Consider the following 20,739-nt stretch of genomic DNA (forward strand, 5'->3'; position numbering starts at 1 on the left):
AATGTTGGAAATGTAAGGAAACTGAAGGTACTTTTTATCATCTTTGGTGGACATGCCCGAAGATTAAGGCTTTCTGGGAAATGATATATAATGAAATGAAAAAGGTATTTAAATATACCTTCCTTAAGAAACCAGAGGCCTTTCTCTTGGGCATTGTCGGCCAATTGGTGTCAAAGAAGGATAGAACTTTTTTCATGTATGCAACAACAGCAGCAAGAATACTGATCGCAAAGTATTGGAAGACACAAGACTTACCCACCTTGGAAGAATGGCAGATGAAAGTGATTGACTATATGACATTGGCGGAAATGACGAGCAGAATTCGTGACCAGGGAAAGGAGACTGCGGAAGAAGACTGGAAGAAATTTAAGATTTATCTTAAGGACTATTATAAACTTGATGAATCTTAGAATGTCGAGATTCTACAGAGAGAAAGGGTTGCAGTAATATAAGACTAGATTAAGAAAGGACTATGATGAATTAGGACGGGAAAAAACATTTACAAGTTGCTATAAAAATTTGGACATGAGGATGCAGAAAGGGGAGGTATGGGGAAGTCCGAGGAAAGAAGTTTATGAAAGGATATTATGAAATTATACTTGTTTGTTTGTCTTTTTTTTAATGTTTGTTTGTTATAAAAACTTTTGTAAAACCAATAAAAATTTTACAAATCCCTGGTGTTCTGCCTCTTGAACACCTCATATCTTGGAACTAGGGAGCACGTGACAATACTTAAAAGTAGCTGGGCAGGCTAATGTATTTATCTGTCATGGATGAAAAATACTATCCAGGTTAAAAGAGAAAAGCCAAGAAATCACTTTTCCCAGTACCATTTTCTATTCCTGGAAAGTGGGAAGAGCCCTGCCTCCCTAGGACTCATCATTGTCCTTGTTTCTGCAGTGGTTTTCAGGCCTTGAAAGCTCATACTTAACTACATAAAAGGGGATTGGGATATCACCAAAGAACTGCTCTTGTGTCGCATCAGAACAGGATGCCATTGGTTCTATAACTGGGGCTTGCTTTTTATGACAGAGTGCTACTGGTAAGGGGTAATACAAGGAATTAAAGGAAGGACCCTTTATTTCTTTTGGCATGAGACCTTCGTTTGTTGCTGTTGAAAGGCCTGGATAGTTCAGTTGGTTAGAGCGTGTTGCTGATAACACCAAAGTTGCAGCTTCAATGCACGTATGGGACAGCTGCATATTCTTGTGTTGTGGGGTATTGGACTAGATGATCCTTAGGGTCACTCCCAACTCTTAAAATTTTATGATTCTATGAAAGGCTATGGAAAATATTTCCTATCTGAATTCAGCACTTCAGATATTGGACAGCAAAAAAGGCATCTCTTTCTTTGCCAGAAACTTTAGCTTGTGACTTGTTGGGAATAGGCTCTCTTTTGAAATCCTTGGGACTTTCTTTTGGGTAGATCTGTATAGCTAGACATGCAAGGCACAGAACTCAAACTGAAGTAAGAATATGTGTCACATTGTAGCCTAAAAGATTTGACCACTAGATGGCTAACTCCTTAAATTGCTCTCTAGCAAAACTGTTGAGTAGATCTACAAGATTTCACCTTCCAACTTCTTTTCCACCCTCCCATTTCTTTTTCTTGTTTCTTTCCAGGGAGACAACTCCAGTAATCTGTTTATGGAATAATTAGACTGCTGAGAAGCTTTGTTAATATGAACACAGGACAAATAAAGTAGTGCATAAGGATGGCTCTTTGCCAAGCTTGAGCCATTACTGCTTTGCCAGTGATTCTTCTGTTCCTTTGGCAGAGTGCTTGATTGAAATTACAGTTGTCTTACCCACTGATTATCTTGGTAAAAGAAAAACAAATCTGTCTAGCCATATCTTACAGGATTCCATAAAAGCCAGAAGATAACTGTCTTTTGGACCATTGTTTTGAGCAGAAATTGTATTCGCTAGTAGGCATTGATGGCAATCGCACTAGGGTTTTAAGAGGGAGGAAGTAAATTGCTCAGCCAAAACTGTCAGCCAGGCTTTTTAAATGGGCTGTCTTAGTCAATATGGTAGGCAAATATGCTAAAAAGCTTGGAGTCCTCATAATCTAAAGTTTTAAGAATTGGTCAACATTTACCAAGAATGGTGTAGAATTTCTTTAAAAATAAGTGTTTGCACGCATGCATTCAATACAGTATAGGGTACTAAGACTTTAGTCTTGTAAATTAGTTACACTGAGTTCAGTGAGACTTATTCCAAGTAAAGGTGCTTATGAAATGCAACCTTAATAAATTTTCAGTGCACTCAAGAAATATGTATTTCTATCATCATTTTTTTTTACATTTGTTAGCTAACACATGAAAGAGGATGTGAGCCAGATTGGATTTGAGTGTGTGAAATTTGGCCTCTTGGATGTCCTGAGTTTCACTCGCTTCTGAAAAATCAGGTGCATGAAAATATTGAAAATTAAGTAACCTGTTTTACTGAAGGTTTAGGCACATAGAATTCTAGAGAAGTGGACTCTCTTTACAGCTCCTTTTCTCTTCCTTCTTTCCATCCCACCCCTGTTTTCTTTGCCAACACGTACCATAAGTGACCTAGACCTATCTTCCACCTTCTTTGTCTGTGTGCTTGCCAAAATATCATAGGAACACTTTACCTGATAATTAGTTATATTAGATGGGGATATGTAAATAAAATACGTCTTGTATGTTTAAAGGCAGGCATTTTGAAAAACAAACGATTGCTTGCTTCATTGTGACATCTGTCTCAGAAAACCAAGTTTCTTGGAAAACAATAGCCCCTAATGAGAATTTATTTACAGAGCAGATGCCAGATATTTACAGAGCAATAATTAATCTTGCCACGTCACTTCTTTTCTAGAATAGGGCTCTTCTTCTTCTTCTTCTTCTTCTTCTAGAATAGGGATGTGCCCCTGCAGATGCTACTGGGCTATACGTCCCATCATCTCTCCTGCTGGCCGATACTGGTGGGAATTGGAATCCAACATCTGGAGGATCACAAGTTTCCTACCACTATTTTAGAGCTTTACGTTTGAAAGGAACAATGGAATTTCACTCAGTTCATATTAATCACAAGCCCCAGATCCCTGGAAGTGTTCCAGTAGTATTTAACAGGAAAATCAAGTGGATTGTCTTATGTTAACATGTATTAAATTTTTAAATGTATTGGAGTTTAAGATGCATTTTAGCTCCACAGCAATAGCCCTGTGAGATGGGTTATGCAGATGGGACAGTATAATTTACCCAAGAATTCAAGTGAGCTCACATCTGTATATGTGTTTTTCTACAGTTATATCCTGCCTATCTATCTTCTGTCAGTGAAATAAAGGTAGCATAAAAAGAGTTCCCTGGTAGCGTCTCAACCAGGCACTGAGGAGTCCAGACTGTCTTAGCTTCGGCACGGTTGCCGTATTCTGTGCCTTGATATAATATCCACGCTGTCCCTTTTATTTTGAGGTTTGTGATCTGTGTTTCCCTTCCCTAGACATTAAGACTGATCTGCACTACCACAACAGTGCAGAGGAAAAATGTTGCTGCTTCAGGACCTGAAAAGTACACAGAAGCTTTTATCAAAAAACAGACTGAAGATTTCAACATAGGAAAGAGACATTTAGCCAACATGATGGGAGAAGATCCAGAAACTTTTACCCAAGAGGATATTGATGTAAGTATGGTTGCTCAGTTGGAGAAGTAATTTACTGCAGGGTTTCAGAATTGAAAGCTCTTTGCTTCAGCATGAGCCCCTCAGCTCTCCGTGAATTTTAATTGAACTGTCAGCGTACAAGCGAATGCTACTATACATAGAAAACATTGCAACTGTGGCTCTGAATAGAGATTCTACCCCTACTACTGTGCGAGGTCAGACATCACACTGCAGAACTCTATACTATACCTTGCTAAAGCACAGCAGGTTCTTTTTAAAACTACTAATGGATAATCCCCTTGATCTGAGGTCGTAAGAACCACTATCAAGGTTTATATAGCATTTGGAAGCATTTACCCGTAATTTGACCTGCTGGGTAGACTTATGCTGGGGTTTCATGTATGATACTATAACAGCTAGCATTGCAAGTGACCTTTTTCAACACTTAGGGCCAACACTTGGGTTGCAACTCTGCATGCTTATTTTGGAGCAAGACCTACAGGAGGTTATTCAGAGTAAACATGCCTGTTCCGCTTTTGATTTGTGACTTCAAGTACATATTTGACATTGAGCTTTAATTCTTTCTGGTTGCCCCTGTGTTAGGTGCTTTGCTGATCAAATAAAATAAAATAAAAATTATTGGAACTAATATTTCTTTCTTCCCTCCAATCCAATCTCTCCCACCCCACCACATTCGACCCTGTGTTATTTTTTTGATGGTATGGCACAAAATGTCCGTAGTTGTGAGCCATTGCAGTTTAATGTAACTTCCACATAAGGAAGCAGAATGTCTCTGAATACTGGGTGCTGCAACGAGCAAGATGGAAGCACATTGACTTACCTACAAATGTTGAAAAGCAGGCTGTGTAGGTGGCCATGTTGAAAACAAAATATTGCACAACTGTTCTGATCTAGCAGGGCAATTTTAATTCTCCTTGTTGTTTCAGTTTTTAAAAATAGTCTTATCTTCCCTTTTGGTCCTATCCTTTTTTCTGATTCTTTCCAGAATGGCACATGCACCTTGCTGGTTGGTTCTACAGTGTACAGCCAAAAGCTCTTGTGCTACTGGGACAAAGGGAGAGATTTATAATATGCCACCCCCCAGTACAAATTTATTTATTAGACTGGTTCAAGTTTTGACCTCCACATTGCATGCCTCAGCATGAAGCCATGTTTATATGGAGTTGCATTGATCTCTGAGCAGCTTTGATGTAAAGGCACACACTAGAGAGTCTGTGTCAGCATTAAAAACCTTATGATAAGCAAGTCAGTTCTTTAAGCTTGAATTACTTGCATTTCCTCATGTTTATTAACTTCGTTAAGGCTAACAGACCAATTCAATGCTTGTTGATCTCCCCTGAGATTGAAGGGAGATTGTTAAGATTTGGGACGCAAGCTCATGGCACAGATTTGGCACTGGTCAATTGAAAATGGTGGGTGATTCTGTAAGCCCAGTGCCAAAAAATCTGGGACTCAAGACTCCTGTGCTACTCCTAACAATGCCGCTGGTTCAAAACACATACTGGGGTGCTTTTCTCTCTGATCCTAGGTAGCATGTGCCACAGCAGCCAGGAGGTGTTATTGATGTAGCCCAAACAAGTCAGTGATGACTCCAACATTCTTTCTGCAGAAAGGAAGACTGGCCTGGAAATGGGAAATGAGGGTATAACAACTAATACGTAGGATGGAGAAGCTTTGATTTACACTAGCCAGGGGCAGTTACTCCAATTCATCCTGCAGTGGGAAATTTCAGCAGTTCAGACATAGTGATTGCCAGCATCCCTATCTGAATGCTGGGACTGGTAAAAATCAAAACAGAAAGTGTTACATTCCCTTGTGTATTTGCAAAAAATGGGATGAAGCAGTGGGCAAGAATGGGGCAGTTTAACTCATTCCTTGCCTGCTTTCTTCCCTCAGTCCCCTAACCTCTACCTCCCACCTTTGTAAGGGATAAGTTCTGATCTTGAAATCAGGCCAAGGAAAAAGCATTTGAGGAAGAGATCATTCATTCATTCATTTTGCAGGGAGGAGGCATAGGTAGAGTGTGGAACTCTTTGCTCTTTTCTCTGCAAAAAATGATCTCCCCACCACGCTGCTGCTTTTATATGTATTTACTAGTGCCTTGTGTTTTAGAACACAGCTTGCCTCCAAACAGCCTAGTTAGATAGACTCTTAAACTCACACATGCCAGTTCTTCCCCAGCAGTTCCTTCCAATAATATTAGATGCTTTAAGGGGGAAAAAGTCACCTGACACTATATTGAGCCTTAATATGACATAATCTTAAGATCCTGAACCAAACCCCAACCTTGTGGCCAAGAAACACTGGAGGTTTTAGATACAACTTTGTGAATCAGGCATTAGGCCCAAGTCTAGTTTATTGCAAACTACCTCCTCAAGAAAACTTTTCCTCGACAAAAATTAGGTATATCCTGAAAAATCTCATTTTCTCCTTCTTGCAGATGTCAAGTATAAGACCAGTTCAACACGTTATCTTTTTTTAAAAAAGAGAAGACAACAAAGAACAACATTTTACTTAGCAAAGCATAGTACTTGTAATGCTTGTTCAAATAACATCAGGTGTTGTAAATACTTAGGCTGTATAACAGTGTCTGCTATGCATAATTAAATTTCTGTTATAAAAATATAAAAGCCGCTTAGCACTGGCAGCAGAATTATCAGGCTTTACACTTGGAATGGTAATAATTCCTTCTGATGAGTACTTATGCATCTCCTGTCGTCTACTGTTAATCAGTGTGTGTCGTACATTTCCAAAGTAGACATCCTAGGGTTCTTTTTCTTACTGGCATTTTGGATGTGTGTGTTTTGAAACAAGTCATACAGAGAAATATGTTAACGGGGTTGTCATTGCGTTCACGAGATATTTTTTTGCGCAGAGTAGTGCTTTCCTGGTGGTTTTATTTTTTAGAAATAAAAAGTTAAGCTATAAATTACAACTGTGTGTCTTGGGGAGAGGCGGGGGGACTCCAGTAAATTGATATATAACTCTGCAGAAGAGAAGTCTACCAATTGCTTTTTAATTGGTATTATAGACCGTGCTCTGAAATCCGGATGTTTTATTCTCCTATGTGTGAATATGCAGTATGAAGTTTCTCTAATTGATTCGCTTTGCCCATTCCATTTGATGTATCATTTTTCACAATATTTCATAATTTGTGCTCATTTCTAATGAACAGAGTCGTTAGGACAGGCATGTCTAAGTACAACTGACAGCTAACATTAGGTGCCAGATGCAGTTTATAAAGCTATGTAGAACTGTAGAGAACAGTTTAAATAAATTAGCACCTGTACATTAGTCTCACTTGCTGGTAATTTATAAGCGAATCAGTAGAGATGACATTTAGGTAAGTCATTGATCAAGTTAACAGCTGCATACCCGCTGCCCAGCTGGGATACCTAATTAATAGAGATTGCAGTCCTGACCTAGTGCTTTTCCCTGGGTTGAGAATGTAATCCTTTTATTTTGTGATTTCATTTTTAATGTATGGTGCAAACACACCTTAGCTTTGAACAGTTGGATGATATTAACATATAACCATTCAAAAAAAGGTAGCCCAACCAGTGCCCAAGCCAACTTGGAATGATATTTTATAATCCATTAAATGCAGTCACATCATCCTGTTATTTATTTTGGACCTCTATTGAAGACGGCTTCCTTGTTCAAAGCTTGATAAAGAAAGGTGAGAGTTGTTGGTATATGTGAGCGCTAAATAAGTTGGTGGGTAGGGTAAGCCAAACGTCTGGATTGTACTGATTTGCAGACTGCCTGTAGCATTTGATGGAATCATGGAACTATAGAGTTGGAAGGGACCACCAAGGTTCATCTAGTCCAGTCCCCTTTTCGCCCATTGTGGGGCTGGAACCCGCAACCTAATGCATAGTGACCTAATGTCTAATGCATAAATGTAAAGCAAATGTTTTAAGAAACTAACTTCATTGACAAAAGGCATTTGCCTTTTTCCAAGAGGCAGAGCAGCGTAGTTCTCTCTGACGAATAATTTTATTGCGTAAAGCATATTTATTAAAAGGATTAAAAGGTGTAGGGAAAGCTTCCTTTGCTCCAAAAGAACATGTCTCTCCCCTGCCCCCCCTTTTTGCTGCAAATCGACCAAGGGGGAGGTTTATGATACCTTGATTCTTATTACAAAATATAAAGTAGCTGTAGGTTGCTTTTGAATGGAGTTGGAAGAAAGTTGGAGGAGATGTTGTAAAGCCTGTCAGCTAGAAAAGAATAAAACATCAGTTGAGAGACTCCTATAAGAAAGCAGGAAAATACTTAACATTTTTATATATCGCCTATACATTTGGCTGGTAACATAACATCATTTTTTATACCCAGTTCTAAATAAAAAAATACTGGGGTTCATGCAGTTATGTCATGATATCACCTGGAAACAGAACATCATACCTAGTTTGTATTTGAAAATGAATTTTGTGTCTTCCTCTTGATAACATTTTCTTGAAGCCAAAGTATCTATTTTCTTTGCATGTGAGGCTATAGTAATTCCTGCTTCTTTCAGGGTCCATCAGAACATGTGATTGCAGCTCACTTAAAAAAGGGTGCCAAAGTCTACATTAATTTTATCCTTAACGTTTATCCAGAGTAACGTTTTCGTGTAATTTGGGTCCTGAATGTATGGGAGTATATCACCTCCGCAGCAGTTTTAGCCTACCCATTCATCTTTCTTTTCTGCTCATATTTGACTTGGCACGTATAGGTCCATTTCTTGAGATCCGCTTCAGCTCAATGTTCAGCATAGCATAAGCTGCTGTCTCCCCACCCCAATATCAAATTGGAATATAAATAATAATTATAAAGGAACACATTTTTATGAAACAAATCAAACACAAATTAGACGAGTACATATTACTAACTTTACAATAAAATAATATTGGGTCATTTAGAATTCTATAGCCCACCTTCAGACTTAAGATAAACTCTGCTGCTTGCACATTTTCCAAAGAAGAGACAGACAAGTAAAAAACAATCAGATTAATCAAAACTGAAAAACTGTGTTGCCATAGTTGCATACGAATCAAACTATTTTTTTTTATAAAAAAAATTGTGACTAGTATTGAATACATATGCGTTAAACATTTGGTAATTAATATTTTCAAGACACCTGTAATTTGGACTGGATGATTTCTTTCAGCTTCTTTAGTTGCTTGAACAGAATTATTTGAGTGGTAGTCAACTAAGCCGTACTCAGTGTAGGCTGTTTCAATTTGTGTAAGCTGCCTTGAGTTCCAATGTGAGGAAAGGGTAGGATATAAATAAATAAAGTAATAAAATAAGAGAAATTACTGAACATGACTAAGTTAGGTCCATTAACAATAATAATATTTATTATTTATTTATACTCCACCCATCTTGCTGGGTTGCCCCGGCAGTGGGATTACTTTGAGTAAAGCTTAGTCGAATGCCACACCTTTTCTTTAAAGTCTCAATTAAAAAATAAATTAGAACTTTTTGGTGGAGAAGAAATGAGAGGTGAGTCATCAGGAGTTTGTTTCTTTTTCATAGAAGGAACAGACTTAAAAGTGTTATTTGTAGAGTGATAGTATGCATTGGTCAGCTCACCAGCACTGCTCTAGTAGTTTCAGGTGAGGCACCTGTCTGCTACTGAAGTGCCGGCCTCTAATCTTGGCACAGGCACAGCGTATTTTGTCTCTTTTAGGACCCTAAGACACTTGGAGAAATACATGGGCCTCCAAAGATTTTCATCATATTAATACTGAACCACAGTTGTAAAACAAAGCACCTTCTTAACTTGCGCTTGTGTGCCACAGTTTCTCTCTTATTTCATTCAGCACCAGTATCTTGCATTGCACCAAAGATCACAACTGAGGCTGCCCTGAGTTTAAGGAGTTGGGTGTGGTGAGCTGCTTCTGTAAAGCATGGTCTTCATATATACAGATGTCCACAAGAAATCAGGCTTTCTCTCTGATTTTAAAAAACAAAAAAGTGTTGTGGTCTGAGGGCACCAATTGCAGTAGCTTTGCTGAAGCTAAGCTTCACCAGTGACTGGACTGCTTAAGTACCTTGGGCTTCTTGACGAAACGACATGAATGAAAACATTAGAATTTTCATTGGAAGCCACATAATAAGGTGAAAAGAGGTGTGGATCTGTAGAACAGTAACGGGGTTCTGACTTAAGATTTCAGCATCCTAATAGCACTGAGTCCTGATGTTGGCACATACTAGAGCAAGTTTTCTTATTCTAGCATTGCACAGTAAGTCACCTTTAGGTTGTTGTCCTTTAGAGTGCCATATGTTTGCATGCTAGATATGAGCAGCACTAGCAGCTGGATCTTCCTGTGCCTGCAGTCTAGATGAACATGTCCTCCTTGCTGTCTCAGATCACCCCAAAAGTATGATTTTAAGGTTGCAGGTTAGCTCAGGTTGAGCATGATAATTTTATTCTTTGAGCCCCATGTTGGGCAAAAGATTCCTGCGTTGCAGAGGGGATTGGACTAGATGACCCTCCTCTTCCCTTCCAACTCTACCATTCTATGATAAACCAGCAGAAAGTTTTGCTGTTGTCGAATCTTTTTGATAGAAAATTTATTGGAAATTCCTTACTTGGAATTGCATGCACATGTGAATCCGTTTTAGCTATTTGGTTTCAGTTCAGATTTTCAATGAGGGTCGAAGTGGATCTCTTACCATTCAGTGATGTGGGAATGCCACCAAGAAAGAAGCAGATCCTTGAAAAGTCTTGTGCAGAGCACTCATAGTTTGTGCTCATCATTGCCTTTGCCTCGTTTTCTACCTCTTTAGCATGTACACAGGCAATATGCTGTTCTACTTTAATTACAGATATGTAACAGTCAGTGTTTATGCTCTTGTAGCTGAAATTATTGTTTGAATCATCAAGCAGAAGCTGGCACTGAAGAGACTACTTAATAAGTATACATAGTCGGTCCCAGTATTCCATAATATATTCTTTTGATATGTTATTTTATATGGTGTTTAATATCCGTTGGCTTGCAGTGGGTTTTTCTATTGTCATTATAATTAATCCCCATTTGTTCACAAATGAATGTTCACCTACTCTGTATATGTACAATATCCCCATTGACTAACAAATGGGAATTCATCAAGTCACTAAGAGAATCAAAATACCATTCCAGAAAATCAAGTTAATCCTTTCTGTTTGCTGCTGAATTCTCAGAATTTCTGTTTGGAATGCCAATAGGGTATTAATAAAGTAATAGGTGAGGTCTTTATACACTCCACGCACTCCACAACCCACTCCAGTGGGTTGATAGCGTTGACAAACCAATCTGTGTCCACAGAAAATATTATCAGTGTGTAATAGCCTTGAGTTAATGTAACCAGCAATACAACACAATTCTTCAGAGAGAGAAATATTAACTGCAGACTTGAGACTTTTTCTTCTCATTGTAGACAAATTCTGCTTGCACTAGTATTTCTTTATGCAACAGTTCAAGGTTCAGAATCATAATGAATTTTATATAATTTTATGTAGCCTCTGTGCTACGTTGTATCACAGATATGCTATATTAGATAGTTTTAAAATTATTAAGATGTTATACTGGATATCTTCCTGGCACACCAATGTAAACACATTAGCCCAACTCAGAGCTTCATGCACTCTGCTGACATGGAGCTAAGAGCTATTACGGACTTCCTTGTTTGCTGAAAAGTTGGAAATAGCTAGCACTTGCAAGCGCTTTCACCTGCAGCCTGTACCAAGTGGGGGAAATGCATGCACGCGCATCAGACCTTATGCAGACTTGAGGCATCACAGAGTTGGAGCTATTTTCTTACAAGTTGTTCTCAATGGGTTGGATCTAAACTGTTCGTGGATAGAACTCACTGGCAAAACCCACCTCCCACTCTTCATCTGGAGCCTCCACTGGTTCTGTGTGTCCTCCATGAAAAGACAATGTCTTTCCTATTTAAGGATGGGTGTCTGGACACAACACAGTGAAATGAGGTACAGTGGTGCCCCGCAAGATGAATGCCTCGCAAGACGGAAAACTCGCTAGACGAAAGAGTTTTCCGTTTTGGAGGTGCTTCGCAAAACGAATCTCCTATGGGCTTGCTTCGCAAGACGACAATGTCTTGCGAGTTCCTGCAGGTGTTTTTTCCTCCCCCCCCTTTTTCTAAGCCGCTAAGCCGCTTATCAGCTGATCCGATCAGCAGATAAGCCGCTAATAGCGCTAATCCGCTAATCCGTGAATGGGCTTGCTTCGCAAGACGAAAAAACCGCTAGACGAAGAGAATCACAGAACGGATTCTTTTTGTCTTGCGAGGCACCACTGTACTTCTTTCCAGAAGCACACACGCCAATCTCTGAGCGGTGCGAGATTCCAGGGGTTCCAGGCGCTTAACCAGGATTTGGTTTCCTTGGAATGAGGGATAGCTGATACTGTGGTGTCTTTAAGATATAAGGTTTATTTACACATATAAGCAACCTAAGCTTATGATGGAGGGGCTCACAGCATTAACACCCCAAGAGGGTCTTGCTTCTCTCATAGCTGCAGGCTTGGATTCAAACAGGAGCCAGGCATGGTTCTGTCTCTCCCAGCTGCCTGGCCTGCAGAAGCTAGGAGCTTCTTGCTTCTAGCTCACACACACAAATCCCAGCCCTGGCCTTTGCCTTTCTAACTACCAGTGAGTTGAGGGAGGGGGCTGTCTGGCACAGAGCCACTTCCTTTGTTACCTTCATGGCCCATCCTTACTTAGATTTTAACCCTTGCTGGGTCCAGGAATTAGAAGGGACTGAGGCATATAGCCTCCCTCTCGCCCTGCAACTCACAACAATGCAAATCATAAAATTGGTGGTGATAAAAATGGCAGCAGCCAGTAAGAGTGTATCAGGGCCAGTTATTTTGACCTGCTAGAGGTCACATGGTGATGATGTACTGATGTTTTAGAGCGGGGTCAGCAAACGTTTTCAGCAGGGGGCCTGTCCACTGTCCCTCAGACCTTGTGGGGAGCCGGACTATATTTTGAAAAAAATAATGAACAAATTCCTATGCCCCACAAATAACCCAGAGATGCATTTTAGATAAAAGCACACATTCTACTCATGTAAAAACACCAGGCAGGCCCCACAAATAACCCAGAGATGCATTTTAAATAAAAGGACACATTCTACTCATGTAAAAACACACTGATTCCCAGACCGTCCGCGGGCCAGATTGAGAAGGCGATTGGGCCACATTTGGCTCCCGGGCCTTAGTTTGCCCACCCATGCTTTAGAGAAAGTTGGCACTGATGTCAAGGCTCACGATAGGGCTCCTCTCTCTCTCTGGAAGCATAGGCCAGAGCAAAATAAGCTTGTCTGGCAAACTCCCGCTGGCTGTTGGTAAACGGCATTCTGTTCCCTTCTCCAGCATCCTAAAGCAAACAGAGGGTATTGGATTATACATGTTCCCAAATTAGGAAGGTAGTGTATGAGTTTAACCTTGACAGTTAATATTATCTGAGTTGATGAATCGTAGGCAAATTTATGTGGCTGGCTGAAAAGAGACCATGATGTGTCAGTAGACCTCAGAGTGATTTGCAGCAGATTGACAAGGGTTTCTGTCTCCCAATCGCTGAACAATGGCAAGAACACAAAGGGTACTTTCCATCCAAAATAAGACTGCTGAAACAAAGAAGGCTTAGGAGGAAATCAGGAGTGAATTTGTGTGTGAAAGGACTGTGAGTTTTGTTCTGGGGCTTAGCATGTGCTCAGAGGCCTTGCTTCTTAATAAATACTATATGTTGGCCCATCTGCCTCTCCACTGGTATTTTTTACCTACCTCAACTTGGAGATCTAGTAAAAAGAAAGTCAGAGGGTAGAGATCCCACAGGCATGAAGTCTACCCATCTCTGTGCTAGATTTCCTGAGACGAGAGCTCTAATTTTTGACTCTTATGATCATCAATAAAGGTTTTTTGTTTAACAAAGTCTTATTTTTCTCTTCTTACAGAAAGCTATTGCCTATCTCTTTCCTTCTGGTCTGTTTGACAAAAGGGCCAGACCTGTAATGAAGGTAAGAACACAATTCAGTGCTGTTGATATAGAGAGAGTTTTTGTATCAGTTGTGCTAACATTTCTCTATTTTATTATATTTTTAAACAGCATCCCGAAGAAATGTTTCCAAAGCAAAGAGGTACGTGGATGTAGACTGTGTATGTGAAACCACTTAAGTTGTTTTCTGTTATGTTCACATGCACATGAAAGTTGGGATACAAAAAGCTACTAAATGTGCATCTGGAATTTTGCCATGCCCACTGGGTTTTTATATGTTGCGGGTGGCGCTGTGGGTTAAACCACGGAACCCTAGGACTTGGCGATCAGAAGGTTGACAGGTTTGAATCACCATGACAGGGTGAGCTCCCGCTGCTCGGTCCCTGCTCCTGCCAACCTAGCAGTTTGACACCACGTCAAAAGTGCAAGTAGATAAATAGGTACCACTCCGGCGGGAAGGTAAACGGCGTTTCCATGCGCTGCTCTGGCTCACCAGAAGCGGCTTAGTCATGCTGGCCACATGACCCGGAAGCTGTACGCCGGCTCCCTCGGCCAATAAAGCGAGATGAGCACCGCAACCCCAGAGACGGCCACGACTGGACCTAATGGTCAGGGGTCCCTTCCTCACTAGGAAGCAAAGATACCCTTGACACATCTCAGACTGCTTCGGAATACCTGTTTCAGAAGTGGCTTTCTGTGTGTCAGTGGGGGTTGAGGATATAGTAAAAATAATAAAACAAGTTCAATCCTCTTTGGGTATGCAGAATAATTTGCCAGGCCCTTTGGATCACAGGCCATATTTGTGTGATTCCTTTATTTGTTATTTTGCTCTTCTTTTAATCTTCTATGGTCATTTCTCACTTGACCAAAGAGATCGTGAAATTTATTGGCGATCACAATGAAAATGTAATATTGGGACAGTGGAATCCCACAACTTTGTACCTTGCAGGTGGTGGTTAAAGCTTTCTGCAGTCACTAATTACAGTGTTTATATCTTATCCTTAAGGTTCACAAATCTTGGTCCTTAAATATCTTGACTTTTTAGAAAGAGAGGAACGGTATATGTTTTTAAAAGAGCTGACCACAGCCTGTTGCCTTAGTTACAGCTCTATATTGCTGGTATATCTTTATCTAATCTGGAGCTGCACTTTTCATACCAGTTCATTCTTGTTGGTTTTTCTTCTCTGTGTGCTTTGCTATAGTTCCCTGTGTAAATGTGCCTGATGCCAACTTGAGGTTGCAATGCAGAGCATGAATACTTGGAAGCAAGTTCTATTTAGATCAGTGGGAGCTAGTATTGGGCTATATTATAGAAATAAGCATATTTAACTGCAAATAGATAAGGCTGAGGTAGTATGTGCCTTTTTAATATGCTAAATATTTCTATAAATGCTTAGTTTCTGTGACCAGTAAGACCAGGCTGAGAGGTAATAAGCTTAGAGTGAAGAACTGTCACATATTAGACAGGATCATAACCTTAGCATGGTTAAGCAGTGGGATAAATTATTAGTTGAGATTGTGGTGCCAACGTTGTCTTTTTATAAAAAATTAACAGCTGAGAATATCCTGGCATTCTCTGAACAGGGTGGGCATTCTCTGAACAGGGTTCTGGGTGCCGCATGGGGTTTTATTATTCCTGTTTAAACTATAGTTTGTGTTTTAGACTTCTGTAATTACCATTACATTTGCTTCCTTGTTTCTTTTCCTTCAGCAATCCAGTGGGACAAAGATGGCCGCCCATTTCACTTTCTCTTTTACACTGGCAAGCAGTCCTATTATTCTGTAATGCATGTAAGTAATCTAATGGCTTTTTCCTAGTGGACCAAAATAATGGTCACTTATTACATAATGTGTATGTTTGTCATAATTTTCTTAGGGCAAACTTGTTACCAAAGGAAGGAATGACTATTAGCTTTGGTTTCCCCCATAGTTACTAAACCGGTCTTGCTACAAAAGAATTTCAGACTGTGATAAGTAAAATACTAACCAAAGATGACCAGAGGCAAATTCGTATGGTAATCTTTTTTTAAATGTACAGTATTCTTGAAGGAAAGGAAAGTTGCAGAAGGCAGCTAGATGTTTCTTATTGACAGCCATATTAGATAATGTGTGAAGCAGGTTTAACGCTTTAACTTACATTTCCTTGTAATAGCTAAACATTTGAGCACACAGGAAATTTGCAAGAGGCCAGTGCTGTGTTTTGACTGGCAGCTATCCTATCCTTTCAAACATGAGAATTGGTGTGCGTTCCACTGGAGTTCACATTGCTTTGTTTAAAATCGGGGCCATGAGTAAAGCACTAGCCTCAACCACTTTTACGCTTTTTTACTCGGAGGCTACAAAGAACAGCCTCTCCATAGAGCATGGGTACTTCGTGGCTCTCAGTTATCTAAATCCACTTTGACACTGACTTGGTGCTGGTACAAATCTGAGTAGAGAATGTGGGAGCTACCCACATGCTGTTGCCCACTACTGCATTGTGTTAGGACGTGAACATTGGTAGTGGTAGAAATCCTAAGCCTCATGCCTGATCATTGTGGTTGTTGTGTTAGTCCTTAGCTTGTCCTTTCTTTCCTTTTTTCTGCTGCCTTTGCACATCTCACTTCACACATTAGGTGGTCACTAAACAAGTGAGCTGATTTCCCATCTGACTTGTTTTGTTTGCTAAGCTGTAAGAAATCTAGCTTTAATTTTATGCAATTGTCCTGCATCAGTATGGTGAAGAAAGTCTGCAGCTGCCTATTTTTTCTTTTTCTTTTAAGAACAGGCATTTCTGAACTTACAGACAAGTTCCTTCCCCAGGTCCAAAAGAAAATGACACCTCCGAAGTGTGGGCATGGGATTAACAGAAAGGCTTTTTTGTGAAATTTACCAGCAGTTGTAAAAATTAGTAGGTAGATTAAAAGTCTGTTCAAGTATTGTCCAACACTACCCAGTAAGGTACAGGAGGAAACATCTCTCCATGCCTATTATCTGTAATCGCTAGGCATCAGACATCCATGTTAAGAAACACTATTTCTGTCTAGCTTGCCACAGCTGAATTTCTGGATTAGATGGAATTTTGGTCAGTCCAGCATGGCAGTTCTTAGTTGAGCCCATACTGTGATTTCTAGTGACTCCTACATAACAATCCACTAAAGCGTGGGTAGCTAATATAGTGCCCTTCAGATATAGCAGGACTACATTTCCTATCATTCCTGACCATTGACCATGCAAGTTGTAGCCGATGGGAGTTGAGTCCAAGAATATCCGAAGGCCATCACTAAAGAATCTTTGAACCTATTTCCTACAGAAGGAACATATTGATAGTATTTGATGCATGTTGTCTATTTGTAGAACTTGATTCGCTGACTTTGTGGAAGAATCTAGTACAGTCATACCTTGGGTTACAGACGCTTCAGGTTGTGCCTTTTCGGGTGGTGCACCGCGCCAAACCCAGAAGTGCCGAAATGGGTTACTTCGGGGTTTCGGCGATCGTGCATATGCAGAAGCGCCAAATCACACTATGCACATGTGCAGGAGCACTAAATTGCAACCCGCGCGTGCGCAGGCACGGCGCTGCAGGTTGTGAACACTGCGGGTTGCGAACGTGCCTCCCACACGGATCACATTCGCAACCCGTGCATCCACTGTAGAATGAATTGTGTACTGAAGTTCAGTTATAGAAATATATATATATATTCGTAATCTGATTGATAACTTTTCAGCCTGGTGATGGCACTGAACTCTTGTTTCCCTTGGTATCTACTTCTGGTTGCAGTGCCATTTAGAGGACTTCCTCTGTAAAAACAAAAACAAAAAACACCATGGCTTTACTGTGCATTTTAGAATTATCTGGTGTGTGTTTGTACTCCACACACCCAAAGGACAAAATCCCCACTTGTCAGGTACATTTATTTCTGTAGAAGGAGAAGAGAGGAATTATTTTTTCTTTTGGTTGACCTTGGGCAAATGAGCTTCTTGCCCTGGCAGAAATGAAATGAATGATAAATGTAGAGTGTGTCTTTGCTGAGTAATGGAGCTGCAGCGTAGGCTTTCCAGAGAGGTTTTCTCCTGCACAGCCTGAGGCAGCCTGAGGACCCCTACTGTTCATTTAAATAGGTATGTCAAATCTGCCTCGAAACGCTGCTGGTTTGATCTGTGGTAATATTTGTGAAGCTTCCATATGGACTTGAGCCCCCTGCAGTGCTAAGAAATAATGTACAACGCTTCATGGTGCAGACGCAAATTTTCTCTGAAAAGGGATGCAGCGCTGCGTTTTAGCTGTCGGAGAGGATGATGGAGCTGACGCGCTAGGCCTGTCAACTTGTTACACGGATGGGTTGCACGCAGAGAGGCTGTGGAAAATCTGTGCCTTTTAGCTTTTCTACTTAATCACGGTTGTAGCATTGCCTTTAGACTGTATGCTACATTAATTCTCTTCCTGCCTTCTGCCTTTCATCCCAAGTTTCACGGAAAAAAGTAAAGCATGCAGGTCTTGTCGAGGAGCCTTATCAAGCAGCTGTCATCTGACAGGCCATTTGCATTTGTTTTGGCTGAAACAGAGCAAGCCAAGGGCAAGATGTTTTGTTGCATTCCATCATAATGAAGAAATTAAAAAAATATATTACAAGGCACCCAACTTTTTTTTCTTTTTTTTACCCATTGCTTGCCTTTTGAAAGCGGCATGTGAGGTTTTCCTGAGACACACGGCCTTTTCAAAGAATAGCTGTGCTCACCACTTGATTAAAATCTTCCTGCACACGAAATCCTTTTGACAAACAGAAATGCAATCATTGTAGAATATTTGTAAATTTACTTAAGTCGTGTCAGGCCATTTAGAGATGTCTTCATTAAAAAGAGTGATATAAATCATTTCATTAAACAGGATTCATCCCATCTTCTGCTCAGGAAATGTGAAATATGTGTAAGGGTGTTAAAGATGAGAATCATAGGCTAATGGAAATTAGAGAGATACTTGTTAAGTGCCAAACTGTCACTTTAAAAAGTAAATGTAAAATAATACACTTTTTTACTGCATCTTGTGCTCATAGCCTTTTATAATTTGCAATATTTAAATTTTTTATAAAATACGTTTTGCCTACATGTGTCTATTACCATTTGCTTTACTGTCATATTTCAGTTATTGATTTCAGTTGAGCCAACCACCCTGCCATTTATATAGGTTACTGGATGCAATATGAATAGGCTTCCTTGTAGCATTTACATTGACCACCATCCATCTTGTATATTCCATTTCATATGCTGCTTACATGTTAAAGCTTATTACTACTTTAGCATTTCTATTCCCATTTTCATCTTTGTGTCTCTGTTTGTTGAAAAGAGTTTGGCTTGGGACGTAAAAGGTTTCCTTAGTTGCAAATTCAACTGCGTCCTGAAATGTCTTAACCCCTTAAATTCTTAAATTTGTGCGAACCACCAATTTGGAACCTCTGTACTAGAAGTCTTCAGAATATCATTCATCTTTTACAAGGTTGCATCATTGGCTTGTTTAAAATGGCATTGGAAACCCATGTGCAGCTATATGTAACAAATTAAGAAACAGAATACAAAAACAGACCAGAAGGATGTTTTCCAACTAACAGCAACTTACAGAATCTGTGTCTGGCATTTTAAGATATTGGTTGCGTATGAACTCCACCTATTTCCTCTCTCCAGTGCTTCTGAGCCCGGGGGCAAGAGAACTAAGTCTAAATGTATTGATGATGTTGATAACCTACTGTGTTTGTTTAAGATATACTGTATTTTTTGCTCTATAAGACTCACTTTTTTCCTCCTAAAAAGTAAGGGGAAATGTGTGTGCGTCTCATGGAGTGAATGCAGGCTGCACAGCTATCCCAGAAGCCAGAACAGCAAGAGGGATTGCTGCAGCGATCCCTCTTGCTGTTCTGGCTTCTGAGATTCAGAATATTTTTTCTCTTGTTTTCCTCCTCCCAAGACTAGGTGCGTCTTGTGGTCTGGTGCGTCTTATAGAGCGAAAAATACGTTATTTCAAAGATCCAGTAGCCTGGTGCTTGCTCTTAACTTACTATTCAGCAACAGCTTTGTTAATTGACAAGATCGAGGATGCGGTCCTCCTGTTTTATGACAATATATATATGGCTCACAAGTATCTTATAAAATCTACTGCATAATGGCCACATTTGTAAGGGATATAGGCATGTATATTTATGACTTTGCTGTTGCCTCTGGAAACTGTTAGTTAAATCTTCACCTATCCGTTCTGAAGAAGCAAGAATTCCTTTCTGAAATGTTTCAGATGTGAACGTTTGCCGAGTGACATGATTCTCGGATTCTTATACCATTGCAAGATAGCATGCATCATTATCCTGTCCATTGATTTGTTATCCTGCAAATAATTTTGCACATGCCTTCCTTTATAGCTATGCACATCAATAAAATTTAAGAACAGCCAGAGTGTTTTGAGGAATGAAGGAAATGGGATCTGAAATGAGCAAGTAAAACTTCCCATGTCACAATGTACCCTTGTCAGTAGATAAAAACTCTTTAGGTTATCTTTTTCCACCCCCATGTAGACTGTATTTGAGAAAAATAAGTGAGGGTGGTGAAATACATTTAGCCAAAGGTGAACTGAAAATGCCCATCCTTTGAGGAGCTATACAGTATCTTGTGGGCTTTTATGACCTAGCCACATTCACACAGCATTATAACAGGGCCAGAAGAAGGGATTTTTTTGCCAGTGTTCAGGAAGACAGCATGGTTATCAAGGTTGTGTTTGCATTGCATGCACCATTGGCTGTGAGTCTGGTGCACAGCTTGACTCTTTTTAAAAGTTTGCAGTCCTTGAATTCACAGAGAAACTTGACAATGTCCAGGCATAGTAAGCTGAAGACTCTGAAACTAGAGAGATTATTTGGTAAGGGCTCCAAAAACATATTGGTGTGCAAATGTCTAAAGGTTTCAGTCTGAGAAACTACAAGACAGATCCCAAGTTTAGGTAACCGTTTGTTCACTGCATGGCTACAAATGGGAAACGAGCAATTCACCATGTGGTTAGAATCATAATGGAGTAAAAGTGGCCATGTAGCTTTATGAACGAACTATAATTCCAGCTAACACAATAAGTGAAGCAACATC

At 40.0% G+C, this 20,739-nt stretch overlaps 1 protein-coding gene across 1 annotated transcript in view; it reads left to right on the top strand.

Moving 5' to 3' along the window:
* MRPS9 (mitochondrial ribosomal protein S9) overlaps positions 1-20,739 on the top strand; it is a 49,126-nt gene that overhangs the window by 14,523 nt on the left and 13,864 nt on the right. The window contains exons 2-5 of the mRNA XM_082218797.1: positions 3,472-3,651; positions 13,601-13,663; positions 13,753-13,783; positions 15,353-15,432. Coding sequence (XP_082074923.1) covers positions 3,472-3,651; positions 13,601-13,663; positions 13,753-13,783; positions 15,353-15,432 — 354 coding nt within the window. The remainder of the gene's footprint in view (positions 1-3,471; positions 3,652-13,600; positions 13,664-13,752; positions 13,784-15,352; positions 15,433-20,739) is intronic.

This window comes from Podarcis vaucheri (assembly GCF_965113315.1).
Source record: "Podarcis vaucheri genome assembly, chromosome: 4".
Lineage (NCBI taxonomy): Eukaryota > Metazoa > Chordata > Lepidosauria > Squamata > Lacertidae > Podarcis > Podarcis vaucheri.